Source organism: Marmota monax, unplaced genomic scaffold, assembly GCF_021218885.2.
Source record: "Marmota monax isolate L192 unplaced genomic scaffold, Marmota_monax_Labrador192_F-V1.1 WCK01_AAM20220418_F8-fsc00054, whole genome shotgun sequence".
NCBI classification, from domain to species: Eukaryota; Metazoa; Chordata; class Mammalia; order Rodentia; family Sciuridae; genus Marmota; species Marmota monax.
Genome location: NW_026692145.1, coordinates 9619530 through 9640589, shown reverse-complemented (window position 1 = coordinate 9640589; position 21060 = coordinate 9619530). Strand labels below are relative to the sequence as shown.

The window sequence follows — 21060 nt, the reverse complement described above, 5'->3', positions numbered from 1 at the left end:
TTCTATAAATTTCTTTCTTGACTATCAGTCCCTCATTGGACATATCTTTCTGGATCTTCTGTGGATACCTCTAATATCCATAAATTAGCACCTTACCTGGCCCACTTGCCTCAAGCAAGGGTTTCTGCCTATATACTCTTTCTTTCTCAGTTGTTGGTACTTCCTTTTACCCAGTCACCTGGATCCCCCTCCCATCTATCATGGAAATTCACTGATTTATCTCCACCTAACCTTTCTCATAACAGCAGTTTCAGTTCAGACCATTCCCACCATAATGTTCTTGCACTACACCAATAACCACATTGTTCTTGCCTCTTAGTTCCCTATACCATTCATCTCCAACTGGTCTTTTCAGTTGCAATTAGATTGGACAATCTTAACTGCAGTGTGTTTTAAAGCACTCAATGTTCTCATGTTGTGTCAAGAGGAAATGTAAATGTCTTAGCATACTTTGTCAAGTTCTCTATATTCTGGTCCCTGCTTTCTCACAGGTTTAATGTCCTTCTTCACTCCTAGGTTGCAACTAACCCAATGGCTTGCAAATATTCAAGTGTTCCATTTAGATTCTTAACATTGTTTCTTTAGTTAAGCTATTCCTTCTGTTTAAAATGTTCTTATCTCTCTTGTCCATCTGAGAAACATGAATCATCTTTCTAGAGTTAATTTGAGTGTGAAGACTTCTGCAATGTCTTATCTGACTATAAGGTCTTTTCTCACAGAAATAACTTACTCCTCCCTCGTTCGTGATTCTGTGGCTCATGGCCCTGGACATGGCCCAACAATGATGTTTTTATATGTGATTAATTAGATAAGGGACTCCTAGAGGACAACACAGTATTGTGGTTAATGCATAGACTGTAAAGCCAAAATACCTTAGTCCAAATTCTGATTCTAATACTTGTTATATGGGTAACTTTGGGCAAGTTATTTCACTCACCTCTCTGTGCCTCAGTTTTCTCATCTGTAAATTGGGCATTACTATTGTACTTAATTAAAAGTGAATTCATGCACAAATTACACTTAGAATAGTGACTACTGTGTGTACAATAATAATAATGCTAACATTAATATTATTTTACCTGAAGTTCTAGGCTGGAATACTATATCTGAAACATGGAAAGATGGAAGGTGTTCAGTAACATTTTGTTCAATGTGTCTCTCCTACTAGACTATAAAAAATCATCTGTGCAAAATCTCATCCATCTCATTTACCACTACATCCCTGGTACCAAACACTATGCCAAGCACATAACAAGGATATGTATATTTGTTAGATATACAAATGAATGGTTTTTAAGATTTGCATTTCTTTATTATTAGATTATCTTAACATTTTGATAATTTCCTGAAGTTTTAAATTGCTATATTATCTCTCATATTATTTCTATGTGAGGCAACAAAATTTTAGTGAAGTTTGGTTAGAATTATGGTAAAATGTTATGTTAGAATTACTTCTTTGAATATTCTCCTGCTGTTTCCTTACTGTAGATCATGAGCTAATTCAGTGGTACCAGAGTTCCACAGTATACTAATTTTTTTCTTCTTATCACATGGCATTTTACATCCTTGACAAAATTCATAGGCAGAGGCTTTTTAGAAATCACCATTTATTAATTCTGCTCATTTAATGAGCATGAAATCCAGAGATAAGAAAAATTGTATATAGAATGGCCCATTCTTTACAGTGTTTATAATTCAGGTGGAAAACAAGTCATGTGCACAAATATCTACATCACAATGTATCCTGTGCTTTCTAGCAATACAGATAGGATATATTTCAGGGATTCTCCTTGACGTGATCAGGAACGGTTTTATGGGATGACTAAAATTGTAATTGGTCTTGGTGGATTTTCCTAGGGGGAACAATAATAACATTCAATGCTGAGAAAAAGACATGGAAAACAAGTGTGAAAATAAGATGTCTTGGGAGTAAGGAGTGCATACAGATTATTTGGGCAGAAGGAGGAATTTTTAATTTTTTAAAAAACATTTTTAATCTTTTTAGTTGTAGTTGTCAATATCTTTATTTTATTTTATTTATTTTTATGTGGTGCTGAGGACCAAACCCTGGGCCTCGCACGTGCTAAGTGACTGCTCTGCCACTGAGCCACAACCCCAGCCCCAGAAGAAGGAATTTCTACAGAAAGCAGAAGTAGAGTGTAGGCTAGACACAAGAGATTTGGAATAGTTTATGGTGAACTTTTGACAACAGGCTAAGATACTTAAAGTTTATCTGCAGACAGTGGAGAGGTATGGAAAATGTTGGGGCAGGGAAAGGCAAAAGGAAAGCAATGTTATAGAAATAGGAATTGTGAAGCAATACGGCAGTATAAAAAATGGAGTGGAGTTCTTGGTTAAGTTGTGTTTTCAGGTGATGGGACATCAAGTGCAAATGCCTGATTTCTCAAGTTTGGGGAGATAGAGTTTTGAAACAATCTGCATAGCACTGATAGTAGGAGACTTGAGAATGAACGAAATAACCAGAGAAAAATACAGAAGAACAAAAATTTAAAGACACAGACCTACCACAATGAAAAACAAGATGAAAAAACAAACAGTAGCATCCTGTTGTAAATGAAATGCAGTAAATACTAAACCTCATACCAGAAAGCATCTTATGACTCACGAATGTATACTTATACAAAGCTCAATATATTTCAGGAATAATAAAACTAAAAAATCATATATCAAGGCATATCAGAATTTAAAGAGTACTTTAAGATAGTTCTCTCTCTCTTAGATAAAGGATCATTTAGAACTTAGGAGCAGAAGAAGAAAGAAAAAGAAATAACTCCAATGTACCTGTTGAGCAGTCAGATCCTGTCCACTTGGGATCACAGTTGCATACTCCAGAGTCCAGAAGAAAAGTCCCATGTCCTGAGCACTGCTCTTGACATATAGGAAGTGGAGTTTCACAGTTGACTCCTCCCCAGCCAGTTGAACAGTGACATTCTCCTTTTACACAGATGCCATGGCTGGAACACATTGGATCTAAGCAGTCCTCTGAAGGTCCAAATAAGGGAAGAGGGAAGGTTAATAGGGAACAGGTACAGGATAATGAAACTGAGATACTTACACTGATTTCCTAGTATTATATCATTAATGTTGCTTTATTTGGGCAATAAAATGACTCATGCAAACACTGTGTTCAAACCATAAGATTATTAACACTTAAAAATATGGTGGAGTATCATAGAGGTTACAACCCAAAATTAGGAGAAGAAAATCACACATGCTATGTGAAATTGTGAATAGTGTGTAGCAACCCTACAAAAATGGGTGGGTGGACCCCACTCTGGGCCTTCAACAGGAATTCCTGTTTTGAACAAAGGCCCAAGAATTTCTGGTAAGTCATTCCTTATCTTTTCTGAAATTGGAATTAGAACTCCAGAAATGACTTTAACTTGATGTGTCTAGAGGAGTTAACACACACAAAAAAATTAAGTTTGGATTATTCAAGTTATTAGGCAAGGTGACTGCTGTTTGTATGAAATAATAGAATTTACAACAATTTATTTTAACCTCTCATTTATTCCTTAGAAGCACTAAAATGTGACATTTTAAACCTAATTCCAAAATTATTTTCTTTATGGTTTCTCCTATCAGGACACTGTGACATAGTTTCTAGTGTCTGAGAATATAACAGACTCAATTCCATTTATCTCTGTTTCTGTGATTCTGGAAAATTTTCTACATTTTAACAAAAGTATAAGCCATTCTGGAGGTAGGTTCCTGTACATGCCTTGGGGAAAATTGTTTTGGGCTTTTAACCAAGTAACCTTTTTACAGCAAAATTGGAAGGTTAATTTCCAAATTTCTAGTCTTTGTATACAAATGGAACCAAACTATTATAAAGAAGATGCATGTTTTGAATTACTTTTGCAGAAATAGAAATAGACTGTCTGATACAAACTGTTTGCATTTGAAAGACTGGCTTAGTTGTGTGACTTGTGGCCATGGAACAGACTAAGTCTAACTAAGCACTATTATAATTAGTGTTATTGCCATTATAATTAACCCAAGATCTCAAGGTCATTAGCACAATACTTTAATACCTGAGCTAATCAGTAAATTAACACACAAAGGCACATCTAATTTGATTCATCATTTGAAGGGAGAAAGTATGAAGTATAGATCTTTTTTAGAAGGAGTCCACTTTGTTATACTGAAGTACAACAATCTTAATAAACAAAATAATATTTAACTTAATGTATGTTATTTTCTTAAGAGGGCTGCTCTATTGTATTTATGTAAATCATCATATAAGTTACATTTAAATCAGAGGCACAAAGTCATGGAGCTAAAGGGGCCAAACATGGATGAAATGGGCTGGATATAAGAAAGCAGGGTGTATTGGGAGCAAACTGAAACCAAATGTCCAGGTTAAAGGGAACTGCTGTTACTTGGCTCTAGTCGATTACCATCATATTGCAATGTGGGCTCAATGTCATCAGATTTTATAGTGGTCAAGAGTGGCCAGAAATAGCAATTTCTATATGACACTACTCTACTTTTAAATTTTGGTAAAAACATTCTAAAGGGTTTAATCTCATTCTAGTCTATAAACAAGGAAGACTTTAGCTTTTCACCTCCTGTTAGCAATAGTAGAATTTGGGTTTGAAGATTATATGTGTTCCAATGAATGGTATTGGGTCTACAGTCACATTGGACAACAAAAAAACAACATGGCATATGTGAGACAAACAAAATCCATCTCCAGGCCCAGTTCAGCCCGTGGGTTTCTGCTCAGTCATGTCTGAAGTAAAATATTTTTTTCTATTGTTTTTGAAATGTGTATATCATTAAATCTGTTGAGCATTGTTCCTTGATATTTTGGTTGTACTAAGAATTTGGTTAGTGACCTCAGAGAAGGTAAATTTAAGCTAAATCCTTTTTCAAGTGCTTACAAAATTTAAATTAGAAGAGTCTAAAATAATTAGGTTACATGATTTTCATGGAAAGGTGTTGAGAGCTACAGCCGAAGGGGACCCAGCAAACTTATATCAATTCTATCCAAATGCATATTTTCCATATATGTTTCAATGATTTTTAATGCCTTTCTTGCTTCAGGCGTTAACATTCGGGGTGAATTTGGATCTGATGGACCTTTTAGGATATCAAATAAAGGTCCCAACTCTCCTGTTGGTAATGCATTGTGAACTATCTGTTGGTGCAGCGACTTGTGGTAGTGCTGGGGTATTTTTGCTGATGGTGTCATCGGTGGTACAATTTTTCCAAAAGGAGCCATCACTGAACTGCTTGCAGAACTTGCCTGGACTATGTATCACTTGTATGCATTGTGAACTCACTTGTATGCATTGTGAACTATCTGTTGGCGCAGCGACTTGTGGTAGTGTTGGGGTATTTTTGCTGATGGTGTCATCGGTGGTACAATTTTTCGAAAAGGAGCCGTCAATTGGCTTGGTGTATCTTCCTCCCTTCTGCTTGTGATGGTCATTCAGCTAAAATTTGGGGGCCAACAGAGGTGAGGCAAAGAACCTCACCTCCCTGCTGATACAAAGACCTATCCACAGGTGTGGCTGTATGCTGGACCGGTAGTCAATGACGGGTAAGATCCAATTGCAATGGTACCAACCTAAGACAGGAGGCTGACGCCTTGAGGTCAGCTCATCTGATGACGGGTAAGGACCATATGTACTATTGGACAACCTAAGGCAGGCACAGTCCCTAAGCCACATGCTTGTTGTTTAAACAGAGAGGGGGAGATGTTGAGAGCCACAGCCGAAGGGGCCCCAGCAAACTTCCAGCTGCCAGCTGATGATTGGCTCACAGGGGCCCCAGCAAACTTCTAGTTGCCAAGTGATTGGCTCCTCTGCAGTGATGCTCATTGGGCTGTTTCCCCGCCCTTTCAGACCATGGAGCTGCTCATTGGGGGACTTTTTTTGGCTCCACCCACATGACCCAGCCAATCGGCCTCAAGAGCAGGAGGAGTGGGGGAGGTGGAGAGGCTTGTGGGAAGCCGGTGGTGGCAGTTGGGCTCTGAGGGTTTTCCTGAAGAGCTGTGTGGTGCCGTGTGTGTGTGTGTGTGTGTGTGTAGACACCATTTTTTTTTGTTAGTGGTGTGTGTGTGCATGTAGTACTTTTATTTACAAATTAAATATAATGACTATAGTTAGGTTAGCATTAAAACAACTTCCAAAAGTAACTTAGAAACTCCAGTGCCTTGTATAGACCCAATGCCATTCATTAGAACACATATAATCTTCAAACCCAAATTCTACTATTGCTAACAGGAGGTGGAAAGCTAAAGTCTTGCTTGTTCATAGAGTAGAATGAGATTAAACCCTTTAGAATGCTGTGTAATAGTCTTAATGAGCCATCTTTAAAAAGCAATTATAGTGTATTTTCAGCAGCCTCTTTCCTGAACAACAGTTGTGATGAGACCATCTCCCATGGTAATGGTTTAATATTATTTCTGAAATCAGTCTTGTTTGAGGAATGTGGCATGAAAAAGGTCTGATTACTAGTAAACTTATTTTCCAAAGTATCTCTTTAAATGATGAAACTATTGCCATATCAAAATATTTTTGCAAAGATTCCTTTGGGGTAAATTTAATATAAAGGCACTGCTTTGAAACTCATTAGTGGTAAGCCTGCTTCCTTAGACACAGAGGTCAAGTTTCAGCATAAGGTATGTAAAAATAAAAAATCTAAATCAATAATAATAATGGTAATTACAAATTACTCCCAAAGAAAACATTTGCAAAATGCCTCCAAATGTGCATATATCATTATTTTTATTGCTTTCTTTAAAGTGAGATGTAGTGTAATGTACTCTGTAATAAGGACAGCATATGAACTAACAGCTAAAAATCATCCATGGAAATTCTAAATTCTCAAATTTATTAAACAGTATTAGAAATAAGAAGGAAAACACCATTTTTAATTATTTCTTAGTAGTTGTCATAGATGTCTCATGTATAATATTAGATACTGTCAGAAGATATATGAACTTCCCTGATCCCACCCCTCTACACACATATTAAGGACATGTTAGCATTTATTGTTTGCAAAGACTACTTGTATCTCTATTAGAAGCATAGAATGACACCTGGAAAATTCAGAAAGAAAAGGCTGAAGCAGTAGATTAAAATGAGTCTCTCACCGTCCTCGCATATTTCTCCTTTGTATCCTGGCACACAGATGCAGACTCCCATGATGCAGGTGCCGTGGCCAAAGCATGTTGGGTCAATGCATTGCTCTTCTGGAACATCGCATTCTGGCCCCTTCCAGCCATTCCTGCACACACAGTGTCCTTTCTCATATTCTCCATTTCCACCACACAGAACAGGGCATGAATCTGAAGGTTGGCAAATGAACTTGTGATGTTCCTCTTAATACTCTCAAAATATTCTAGCATAATATTTCAGGCCAAATAAACCACTATTTCTGTGTTACCCTTTATTAAATAAATGGGCATATGTTCATGATTACATAGAATTTTCCTCTTCCTGAAGTGCGTTCAATTATAAAGATACCCTGAATGAAGAAATTATATCAAGTATTTGCTGTTGATCCTACCAAACTCTTCAATCATCATCATCATCATCTAGGAGTTTTCTCTTTTATGGTTTTTCTTCCTCAAGCAGATGTATATTGCTTTTAGGAAGCAAAACCTGAAAATTCAGAACTAATAAATAGTGAGTTATTCATATTATAAAATATCATCTTTAAAAAGCTATGCAGTTAGGGCTGGGGTTGTGGCTCAGTGGCAGAGCGCTTGCATAGCATGTATGAGGCACTGGGTTCAATCCTTAGAACCACATAAAAACAAACAAAAAATAAATATTTTTTTTAAAAAGCTATATGGTTAAATTTATAATGGACACATGTCTACTTCTGTAATACATTGTGCAGAATCTTATTGGAACACTTGTTCTGTTTTGTCATTGTTTGTCTCCCTATGAAAACTATGGGACTTTTTAAATGAAAAGTCTATATCTTCTATTTCATTCTGCTTTTGAATGCCAACTATCAGCACTCTCCTTACCCCCCTATCTTTGAGATCTATCATGGTTCTGGAATCTAGCTAGTGGTTTAGAACTCTGTGGTGAATGAAATTTAATCTAAGGAAACTGAGTGTCTGAGAAACCTGAGATTAAAGTATTAGCACACTGGGAACCTTATTAATACATTGAAAATGATCAGGAAAGCACCTCTAAAATAATAACTGCAAGGCTATGTGAAAACATAGTGTGATTTACCATTGGCTTTTCAAGAATTAAACTATGGGCAAGTCTAGGAAATGGTAATTTCTTAAATTTAATTTTCCAACCTTTACTTTCTAGGCTATTTACTGAATTGTGATTACCCACCCCTTTCAGTTAACACTGGTGTGTATAAGCACAAAATAACTTTGCCCACTTTTAAACTCAGTCTATTGTGAATGAATTTATGAAGAAAATATAAGCATGATAAAGTGGTTTGGTTGACAATCTGGGTATACATTCCAGCTATTAGGTAACTTTTGATGTTTTTTAGTCTCTCTGAAGTCTTTCTTTGCTCATAAAACTGGGATTATAAAGAACTACCTCATAAGGCATAAGGTAGGACACAGTACATTGCAAAGTATTTAGAACAGTGCCTGGTATAGTAGGTGTTGGCATTTGGTGGTAGTGGTGGGGCACGGCTGCTGTTGCTTCTACTTCTTCTATTATTACTATTATTACTAATTCTGAGTTCCCAAATGACATCTATTTCCCTAAACCAATCAGAATCACAGAGCAACATTACCTCTAGCACAGTCAGGTCCAAGGAATCCTGGGAAACAATGACAATGGCCAGAGATACACTCTCCATTTCCATTGCAATTAGTTGAACAGTCATCCATTATTTCTATTAACATAAAGAAAAAGAAAAAAAATGAACAAATCTCTCAACCATAGAGTCTTCATTTTTTTTAAGTTGGAAGAATTCGGGGCCTATGACAATCTTGCTCTATGCTATCTACAGAGCATTTACTGCTCAAAATCAGATGCCAAAGACTTCTGTAAGATGTCACATGCAGTATAGGATTATTAAAAGGGTCCTATATTTGCTGAATTGGCTATTTGAGAGCAGAATTAAAAACCAACCTTACTTCTAAAGTGCATAAAGGATATAGATTAATTGTTCTTAAGAGACATTCATTATAAAGCTAAAAATGTCTGAGGATTATAGGACATTTCTCCAAAGCAAAACAGGCTTAAAAAATGCAACCCCTAAGACAAAGACAACTGTTTATTTTTCAATCTTAGATTCTTGCAAATAAAGCTTCTTCTCTAGCAACTTAGAAGATCTAATCTACTATCTTGACAGCTTAAATATGACAATCAGTATTTAATTTTCATTAATAAGTGACAATGGAAGGCTTTTAAAGTAAGTGTTCATATTAAATTCACCACCACTAAAAGCATTAGAACCTAAGTATTTGTTGAGAAATGCCTTCTTGGCTATAAATGCTTATTAGTTCTTTGCCACTAATTTTCTTTCAATCCATTCTCAGGGAATAGTCTTCAGGGGAATTGGGAAGCCTTTGAAGGTGCCCATAGGTAGATCTGGTGACATAAAGATGTGTGGAACTATGATAGTACAGAACTGTGATAAATCTTATGTAACTTATCTGTAAAACTATAGTCTCTGACAATGACTTTTAAATTGTAGTTTAAAATTGTATTCATATATAATAATGATCAAATTCTAAGTCTATGAACTATGATGGTTTCTATGTTTTACTCTTTCAGTTTGTGTGTATATGGTGTGTGTGTGTGTGTGTGTGTGTGTGTTATTCTCTTCCCATTAGTCCTTTTTATAAATTTTTCATAGCACTCTCAAACTCAGTGTTTTATGTTGTGGCATGTTAAACTCATACTTCTCATATGTACCAATTTTTCCTTTTTCAATCCAATTTTCAGTTGGATAAGATATTTCCAATTACAAGGAGAGTTCTAGGAAGTGATCCTAGCACCTTCCTTTGAACAATGAAAGTGAGAACTCACAATGAGGGTTGAAAAATAGACTTTCTGTAATTGTGGCCTGTGAACCATTTGTATCAGTAGGATCATCAGGAGCATTTACGAGACAGATATCTGGGCTTCAGCTCCAGATCTACTGAATCATTCTCTGAAGGATGTAGCCCAGTAATCAACATTATAACAAACACCAGAGTTGAATGTGCATGTGTTCACAATTGAGAACCAATGATTTAAATAGTTATATTTCCTAGTTAGAAAACTTGTGGCCTAGATGTTGGAGTTTTGCCTTGGGCAGTATAAAGATGAAAAAGAAAGTTGTATCTAGTCCATCTGAGAGATTCTTAGAAAGCTGAGAATGAACCCAGTGGCTGTGTTTTTAGCTACCATATTATTAGAGGGGATTATTCTTCTCACCCACATGTGAATATATCAGATTGCCCTTTGCAGGTTTATGATAGTTCATTCTCTGAACTCAATAAGCAAGTCACACATGACATTAACTGAATTACAATTGAGCTGGCTAGAATGTAATATCTAGCAAAGAGCCAGTCATGGTTAACTCAATAAAACATTAGCTATTTCCAGAAAATTATTAATGCATTTAACAAGCAATTATGAAAAAAATATAAAGAGTCTTTTTTCATTCAGAGATTAGAAGTTATTTCTGTATTTTCTACTTATCTGAATTTATTTTACCAAGCAGTAGTAGCAGTTCTTAAATCCACATTTGGATTTCTCCTAGCTTAGATGGTTAATAGGAGGCCATGGAGGAAGCTTTCAAAAGTAAATATAGTTGAATTTAATTTCACACCAGATCCCATTGACAATTTTATGGAAGCAGCCTTGTGGGAATGTAGCTCTTCTGAAAAAATATATAATAAAGTTTGCTATCAAAATAAATAAAAATCCCTACATCTTATTGATTTATATAAGAACTATCCCAGGGCTCACACTGCTGCACAGAGCTTAACCCCAGCAATGTAAATGAGAAGAGAAGGCAATAAAGGAGGATTTTGAAGTTGCCATCTTTACTAGGTATGAAAGGGATAGTGGGACAGTCTAGGGACTCCAAGAAGGTGGTAACTTTAGCAGGAAAACATAAACAACTATTGATTAAAAAAAAAGAAAGTGTTTTTCTATTTATGTTAGCCTCCAGTAAACTTTGCCTTCTATCTTTAAAATCTTATTTCAGAATCATTTCTCAGACTGCAGTTTATTAGAGTTAAGAATAATTTTGAAGCTATATGTTTAAAACCTCATTCATATGCTACAGTAAAAAGCCCCTTAGTATTCCCATCTATAGTGATGATAGGATTTGCTTCTGGTAGTTTTTCTCATGGGACAAATTTAAGGTAATAAATAATCTTATGGAATGAGTACAGTCTAAAGGGCATGGGCTTTGGAATCAGACATAGTGGGTCTCAAATCTCCATTTTGCTTCTTGCTGTCTGAGAGACCTTGCCAAATGATTTACTCTTTCCAAGTCTCTGCTTACTTATTTGTAATATATGTATCACTGTACCTGAGCTATCAGAGTTGTGATGAGAATCCAACAAGCTAACTGAATGTAAAGCATCTAGTATAGTGCTTGGAGAAGAGTGGCACTCTATGAGTGGTATATATTATCATGTTATAGAGCAAGTTGCCTGAGATTAAGTAATATCAACAACTCTTCCTATCCTACCAGAAAATAATATATATTAATATAGGCAATGTAACATTCAATGAATGCTAATTATTAATTCTGTCTCGATCTTTGTTAGTAGTGGACCAAATGTAGTCAGGATCAAGTGACTCTAATGTTATGAAATAGATGAATGAGCATCATTAAGAGCAAATTCACACAAATCTCACTTTGTTTAATGAAATATAATAGCTTCTTTTTATTCTGATTAAGATATACTATACACATATAAAAATCAATAGAGGGAATTCAAGGTAAATTACTTTTATATCTTTAATTGTTTTTGGAAATTTACTTGAATTTTTAAAAATAAACAGTAGCAGAAATGTTTTTGTTGCCTCTATTCTTAAAAAGACAACAGAAAGGTAAAGAAGCTTTCTTGCATAAGCAAAAGGCAAATATAAAAATTGGATCTCAAGTATTAGGTTCTTAGTGGGTGAAGTAAGATACAGAAAAAAGCTCCAAATATATTTCTGGGTCTACTGATTTTTGAAAGGTTAATCACTTGGTCAGTGTTTTTTAAAAGTTCATGTATTAAAATAACAGGAAGAGAGAAAATCTTTACAAATATTTCATGTCTTCTAATTTCTTAGAAGTAGTAACTTGACCTCTAATAATTCAAAATAAGGCCTGCATAGACAAATATGAAAAGTCCATCCATTTAACTTTCCACACTGAGTCTGATGAGTAGCAAAATAGTGATGTGATTTATATATATATTTTGAATATATATATATTCAAAATATGTATTATTTATTTAACAAACACTTTCTTTTGGAAGATGTAAGAGCAGTAGAGGTTTTCTCTAGGAGAAAAATCATCATTGCAATTTTATTGCCTTTCTGATTACTTTAGAGGAAAATTTTAATAATTGTATGGCTGTAATGCCATTTTCTACTCACTGAAGGTCTTCAGCATCAAGTAAAAATAGAACATAAATGTTACAAAGAGCAGATGGTATATCTATTAATAGTCAACACATCTTCCTAAACATATGGCTGAACAGGTTAACTAAAGGATAAAGTGGTAAGATTTGTATAGAAAACTGACAGCTGTAAAATATTTTTTCTTCTTTTAAAAGACACGTGTCTTAGGAAAATTCACACAATACTGTACGGTGTCTATGAGTTGTTTACCCTCAGGACTCTATAATTGCTAAAGAGCTCAGCCTTATTCACATAAAGGGTCATGGGGAATGAATTTGGCAAAAAATGACAGAAGAGTGAGATGTCTCTGACTAACTAGGGTGACAGTGAATAAGAGTGTGTATAGGCATTGTATTTAAAAAGAACATGTTTTAAAAGACCCTGAACACACTGAAAGAGCCATTGTGATGATTTTCAAACTAAAAAATTCTGAAAGGAAGGACTTTGAATGACTCAAGTTATTATCCTTAATATCCTTCTCTAAATACTCTTATGTTGTATTTTGAAGCCTTAATGGTTCTAGAATCAGTTGTTCTAAAGAACTGTATTGATGCCAGTTTGTCTATTTTAAAAGGTATTATTTGCCTTTTATTATTCGAACTTGAAATAACAAGGCTTCTCTTGCTTATTCCCTTCTTCACTGAAGTTGTTGTTCACCTATGTAGCCTTGGTAACATTAGCCAGGTAATTATTTTTGTTGAGAACATGTTAAAAAAGATGCAAACAGTAAGTATCCTGGAAAAGCAGCAAAGAATGGAAATTTTTAAAAATCTTAACCAGCATTGATACAACATCAATAACAACGATATAAATTTTTCTCATAGTGACCTATTCTGAATAATGACTTTAGGGTAGGATGAGCAATAAGCTTACATAGTACCTTTATGGCTTTTATCACTTATATCTTCTAGAATTATACTGTAAATCCAAATTATAGCCAAGGCAGCTTACCGATTGCTGTAGTTAACACAAATACTTGCTCCACCTTTTTTCCATCATTGTAAAATGCCAGATACCAAGGTCCTTGGTCCATATACTCTATGAAACCTGTCTCCTGAAGTGAGGTTAAGATAAGGTTCCGAGGGGAGTGCTGGGTATCATCAGAGCTCTTGGAGTCCTGCTTCACCAGTTGTTTGCCATCCATTAGTTTTACAAAATCAAACTGGAACAAATACAGACACAAATATGAGCACTAATTTTACTTCTAGACTGGCAAACATCTCTGACTTCACTTGATCTATTCCATATTTCTTTGCTTTGGACGTGGGCAAAGTGGAAGACCAAGGTTATTAATTCTGAAGTATATTTGAACTCAAAACTTATTAATTTTGAAAAAAATTATCATGATATTTATAAATGTTATAAACAGTTCAGATTTAGAGCATTCAAAATAATTGTTTAAAAGCCATAAACTAAGAAATAGAAAAAAATCTTGAGTATTATGCAAGAGAATCTTGACATTTTGCTAAAGTATCTGATAGAAGATACTTGAAAATACACATTCTGCTTAGAAATGTTACTGTGACCTTCTCTACAAATTAAAAACTGTTTTATGGTTTTTAAAACAAATAAATGAACAGTCAAAAATTTGAGAACATTCATCATAATTTAATACCTTTGAGGTAACACATTTAGAATATTCAAAATCCTTCCCCCACTATCATTATAAAAGCACATAGCACATGTTTCTTTGAATATTTTATATTTTTTAAGAGTCACCGTTGATAGCATTCTGATTCCCTGTTTATTCTGGCCAAGTAGGTAAGGTTTTGATTCTAGTCATATCTGTTGGGGGAAAAAAGCAAGGCCAAGGTGTTTATTCTTTTTGCTACTTCTTAGATGGAACAGGGTTCCAAATGGACCAATGAAGGGAAAAAATAAGGGAAAGAAAACAAAATCAATGTGGTGGCTAAGGTTTATTGAAAAGCTATGTAAACTGTAGAGGATTTACATATTTGAGTTATTATTCACAATAAAAAAGAACCATATTTACCTGTAAGGCATAAAAAACAGCGCCTTTTTAACTTATTTGCAATCAACTCTTTACTGATATTCATTCCTTCCTTCATCAGGGTAAGGGGGTAAGGATGCACAAACCAGTGAAAGAACCGAGGGCACTAACTCTAAGGTGAAAGGGCTGGGAAGCTCATAATCAACCTGTTCCAGAAAGCAGAGGTCAAATTTAATGAATATTTTTTAAAATGCTTTTTTTCTGAGTCTGCCCCGGTAAATGCTATTCCTTATTTCTCCATGCCATTTTTTTTCATCAGAGTGTGATTATTCTGGATATTTCTTTGTATAATTTTCTGCCCTTACCTTTAATACTTACACAATTTAAAAAATCATAACCTTTAAACTGCTTAACATACAATCCTCTAAAAGGGTTCAAGAAAATACACATAGTATCAAATACCTGAGTATGTGTAGGTGGAATGTTTCTTCTGCCATAAATTCCCAGCAGAGAGTCCTTGGCTAGTGAAATATTGAATTTCAGGTATATAGGATGGTGGATAGTAATCTGAAAACGCCAGAATAAGCCAGGTGGAATGGTTTGCATGACCTGTGCGCCAATGTCAACTTCTCCGGTATCAATTGCTCGTCCCTTCTGAAACACTGAAGGTAGAGAAAATTACATACATATTAATCTTATTTTGTAATGCAATGGTTTTTAGCATTTCAAGAATAGGCATATCAAAACAACTTAATCAGCTTTTTCTTCATCCCTACCCTCTCCCATCTTTCAAAGCCTTACACAAATTAAATATCTTCTAAGGAGCCTTCCTTTACCAACCACTATGTCAGTCTCCATTTTGTTAAACTTCTATTGCATTTATTTCAATCAACTTGATTCATTTTAACCATTATTTACCAAGTGCCGCCTTAGTAGCTGCAAGAGTTACAAAGATGAATAAGATGCAGTTGTTGCTCTCAAGGAACTTTGAAAATAACAGAGGAAATAGGACAAGTGCACAAATTACCATATTGTAAAGGGAAATAAGTGCTCTGGGCATTCAAAGGATGGAAAAGTATTTGGCTAAGGGATACTTCTCAATTCTGTCTTTATCCTCTTTTATTTATTTTTAGCATCTATCATCATGCAACATACCACGCATTTTACTTATTTATTGTTTATTGCCTGTTTTTTTTTCCCTCTGGGAAGGAAAAATCTGTTGCTGCTTTGTTCATTGATATATCACCAGTACATCAAAGAATGTAGGTACATGTAGGCCAAGAATGTATGTGATAAATACATATATAATTAATGAGTGAGTGAATGATAATAGGACTCTTGTGGGAGGTGACATTGAAAATGAGTCTTAGATGAGGTAAAAGATTTCAACACAGCTACTGGAAAGGGTATTAGGGAATAAGAAAGCGAAAAGAGGAAGAAAACTGTAAAGCTATGGTATAGAGTATGTGTATAAATAAAGGAGTAGTTAGAAAAAGAACTGGAGGGAAATAATGACATCATATTCTATAAGGCCTTGAATGCCAGTTGAACAGATTTATTTAGTAAAAGATGGAAATCCATTAAATATTTTTAAGAAGAGGGAAAGGCTGTGGATGTAGCTCAGCGGTAGATTGTTTGCTTAGCATTCATGTGGCCCTGGTTTGATACCCAACACTAAAAAAAAAAAAGAGGTTAGGGGACATTAGATAGACTAATCTTGGGGCAGAAGTTAGAATGAATTAGAGAAGGGAGATACAAGAATAATATAGAATTTATAGGGCAATGACTCAGGTGAAATGACATGAAGATCTACACTTAGTGTCAACCCAAATGACTCATGTAGAAAATATACATTTCCAATGAAAAATAATTTAGTGTGAATGGAAAGAAGGAGGAATGCCTGAGAAACAATGCAAAGGAAAATTCTATAGCAGAGCTTCTCAAACTTTAATTGTATAAGAAAGGGGGGTCTTGTCAAAATGCAAATTCACGTTCAGTTTTTGTAATTTCTCAGCTGATACTCATGCTGCATGGTTCACAATTCACACCCTGAGAAGCAAAGTTCTCACATGTGAAGGCTAAGGGAGGGTCAAAACTGACCCCATGTTTCTGAGTTTTTGGTGATTTAGACAGTGCTGATAACAAAAATAAGAAAAATAGAAGGAACTGTTTTGTGAGAGAGGAAACTGTCATATTTTCTAATTATTTCTGATGTTGTAGTTTAATATGCATTCCTTTGTCATCTGGTAGTAGGGAGGGAAGGGATACAAGAAGATGAAAGGGAATTAGTTTGACTTGATCTTAAGCAAGGAAGATGACACCTCAGGAGGGGAAAGTTCAATTTGGCCTCATTTCATACTACCTTTATATTTTTCAGCCATCAACTCCATCTCCACACCAAACAGTTTAAAAACACACATGGTCTCTGTCCTTTGTGTTCACCAGCTATAAAATTAACAGCCCATTAAGAAACACACCTGCAGTGGCTTTATTCAGCTGCCTTGCAGCTCTTAACTCCCTAAAATACTTCCATTATTGCTTTTTGTGTTAAGGCCAAGAGTAATAACTATTTTAAGAATGTTCACTGTTAACTGTTAATAATAGATTTCAAATGCAATTTTGAACATAATTATGTATTACAGGACACATAATTTTGTGGAATTGACATTTATAATAAAATATACCCTTTGAGATAATAAATGACCAACTGAGGACCTTATTTTTCACTGAAAGTTACATTTTTCCATGTGAGACAGAGCAATTTGGTTCCCAAAGGGTTGATTAAACATTTAACTCTTAAGGTCCTAGAACTGACAAATGTCTTCAATGAGCAAATGATTAACAGACCATGTTTATGTGGACACTTTTGTTCTCAACTAATTGTTTAGTTTATTGGACTGCTCTCCTCATTAGAGGCTTTTATCACTTCTTAAAGTGCATCACTTGGCCAAGCAAGCTAGTATAAATCTAAAACAATTATAAATGTTCTAGGGTCAACAAATACTGTTTTTTAGGTGCTAAAAACCCACTTTTAATGACTCGATGTAATTTTTAAAATTCTAGTCAAAACTGGTTGATGGATATTAATCTTTCCATATCAACTCATCAAATGCTAGAAAATCTCCTCCTTCGACTCCTGGGAAAGCTGGGAATGGAACCACCATTTGACCCAGCTATTGCCCTTCTTGGACTTTTCCCTGAAGACCTTAAAAGAGCGTACTACAGGGATACTGCTACATCGATGTTCATAGCAGCACAATTCACAATTGCTAGACTGTGGAACCAACCCAGATGCCCTTCAATAGATGAATGGATAAAAAAAAATGTGGCATTTATACACCATGGAGTATTACGCAGCACTAAAAAATGACAAAATCATAGAATTTGCAGGGAAATGGATGGTACTAGAGCAGATTATGCTTAGTGAAGCTAGCCAATCCCGAAAAAACAAATACCAAATGTCTTCTTTGATATAATGAGAGCAACTAAGAACAGAGCAGGGAGGAAGAGCAGGAAGAAAAGATTAACATTAAACAGATACATGAGGTGGGATGGAAAGGGAGAGAAAAGGGAAATTGCATGGTAATGGAGGGAGACCCTCATTGTTATACAAAATTACATATAAGAGGTTTGAGGGGAATGGGAAAATAAACAAGGAGAGATATGAATTACAGTGGATGGGGTAGAGAGAGAAGATGGGAGGGGAGGGAGGGGGGATGGTAGAGGATAGGAAAGGTAGCAGAATACAACAGTTACTAATAGGGCATTATGTAAAAATGTGGATGTGTAACCGATGTGATTCTGCAATCTGTATTTGGGGTAAAATTGGGAGTTCATAACCAACTTGAATCTAATGTATGAAATATGATATGTCAAGAGCTTTATAATGTTTTGAACAACCAATAAAAAATTAAAAAAAAAAGTACATACAAGAGGTAGTGAGGGGAAAGGGAAAAATAATACAAGGGGGACAAATGAATGACAGTACAGGGGGTAGAGAGAGAAGAGGGGAGGGGAGGGGAGGTGGGATAGTAGAGGATAGGAAAGGCAGCAGAACAAAACAGACACTAGTATGGCAATATGTAAATCAATGGATGTGTAACTGATGTGATTCTGCAATCTGTATACGGGGTAAAAACGGGAGTTCATAACCCACTTGAATCAAAGTGTGAAATATGATATATCAAGAACTATGTAATGTTTTGAACAACCAACAATAAAAAATTAAAAAAAAAAGAAAATCTCCTCCTTCTTCACTTTATGGCATGATATATTTCATAATGAGGCTACTTAAATGTTATTCACTAGATCAAAAGAAACTCATAAAGTTGTGTTGTTGGAGTTTCCTCATCATTAACAGTACTGTATATTTAGAGCACATCTGCATAGGTTATTTGTGAAAATAATTTTAAAAGATGATGATCTTACCCTTTGAGAGCTTACATTTAAGACCAGTGAACAGAGATGACAATATAGTAATGAGTATGTGGACCATGATTTAAATAAAGATAATAAAACAAGGTAGTTGCAGTGAGTTAGTATTAGAGAAGTTCTCACCGTGTGCAGATGAAAAATTTCTCAGCCTCTAACCTTTCAGAGCTTTGTGCATCAGAAAGGAAGATATCTCCCTTTTAGTAATCTATACCACTAAGTAGCCTGCTCCATTTTTATCAACTCTCAAAATAAGTTATGGATTACAATATAGTGTTATGAGCTCATTTATTATTTCATTATCTTCTCAAAGGTGGAGCAAACTAAAAAGAAGAAAATTATATGCAGAAAAACTACAAAATTTGGTTTTTTGAAGAAATTCTGCATTAACATACGTAAGAAATAGATACGGTCAAACTTAACACTGACTGTGATCCTTTGCAAATTGTTAATAGCAGAACACTAAGGTAGAGTTTGTGTAATGTTCACATTTCACTTATCATTTAATCACTTGTTTTGCTGAAGCATATCAAAAGGCCCAAGGAGACCATATTCGCCAGTAACAGAAAACTTTTCCTTGTACAAATTCAGAATGAAATGCAGAGAGCCACAAATCATATCACACTGTGCAGTACTATAGTTATCACAGTTTCACCAATATCCCCCAATTTAGTTTGAGGTAAACACCCTCTTTATAGGTTGCAACACAGGCATCAACTGCTGAGCAGGAAAAGCCAATGGCAGACAGGTTGTGTTGAAGCATGGCACATTAAGTGATGGTAGCTTAGTTCAAAAAGAAGAGGTCAAGCTTCCTGGAAGGCAAAAAAAAAAAAAAAAAGGAAGGGGAGCTGGAATTTATGTCAGACACTATGTGCAATGTCTGCATCACTTAAACCAAGGTTTCATACATTGAGATCCAGACACATACCTGGATAGTAACAAAATAGTAACAACATTGTTCCAAAATAGGGGGTAAATAACTATATTCTGGATATATATTTCTACTTAATATAGCTAGATATGCTTCATTCAATGATTCTATGTCAAACAATCAAACATTGGTAGAAGATTTTGACATGTGGTTATTAAAAAGTATCCACTATTAGTTCTTTATGTGAAGATGACTACATTAAAGGCTATGTATGCTCTTGCCCATAATAGTAATCTGAGCAGTCTTTTAGAGACATTTGTAAATTCCATGAGAAGTATCTAAGCCTGTCCAAAAGAAAAGAAAAATAAATAGGCATTAAGAAAATATTTATTTCATCCTCTAGCATGTTCAAATTTTTGAAAAGACATTGGTATGGTTTTTAGCTGAATTAGTCCTAGTGTATGTGTCTCATGATTTACGTATCATTATGGTCCTACAAATATAATATTAGTTTCATAGTAACAAGTCTCTGTAAAATTTAGAATATCGGTTCTTGGAGCAAAACGGGGAGGTAAAACCAATCTCTGTTCCCTGTGATCAAAAGCTATGAAGAGCTGGGCGTGATGGCACACACCTGTAATCCCAGAAGCTTGGGAAGCTGAGGCAGGAGCATCAGGAATACAAAACCAGCTTCAGCAAAAACAAGGTGCTAAGCAACTTAGTAAGACCCTGTCTCTAATAGAATACAAAATAGGACTGAGGATGTGGCTCAGTGGTCGAGAGCCCCGAGTTCAATCCCTGGCACCCAAAAGAAAAAAAAATACGAAGGGATGAAGAGGATACAGCATAAGCTTTACCATTTCCATCTATGTAGGCTCATATGATTTTTATATTGAAGAAAAATATGTATTGAATTTCAGTTCTTCAGAGGAAGATTATACATATTATATATCATGGATAATATCCATATTATATATCATGTTTTTATATCCATTATATAACCCAAGAGAAGTCAAGATAAAAAAAAAATGAAGAATGAACATTGAACATAGCAGGCACTTATTTAATAATTATACAAACGAATAAATAAAATAGTAATATTGATCATTTACTTTGTTCACAGTAACTTTGAGAATCTATTTTGACATTTCAGTGCAAGGTTTGGAGGGAGGAAGAACTGAAAGTATCTACACACATAGGCTTTTGGGAATTCATTGTAAATA

General features: G+C 35.0%; 1 protein-coding gene across 3 annotated transcripts in view; it reads right to left on the bottom strand.

Moving 5' to 3' along the window:
* Positions 1–21060, bottom strand: part of Tenm1 (teneurin transmembrane protein 1) — an 815224-nt gene that overhangs the window by 248718 nt on the left and 545446 nt on the right. For all 3 annotated transcript variants that reach the window (XM_058571492.1, XM_046468616.2, XM_046468598.2), the window contains 5 exons: positions 14998–15197; positions 13536–13746; positions 8755–8856; positions 7127–7321; positions 2803–3003 (listed from right to left, as the gene is read on the bottom strand). In XM_058571492.1, the coding sequence (XP_058427475.1) occupies positions 2803–3003; positions 7127–7321; positions 8755–8856; positions 13536–13746; positions 14998–15197 (909 nt within the window). The remainder of the gene's footprint in view (positions 1–2802; positions 3004–7126; positions 7322–8754; positions 8857–13535; positions 13747–14997; positions 15198–21060) is intronic.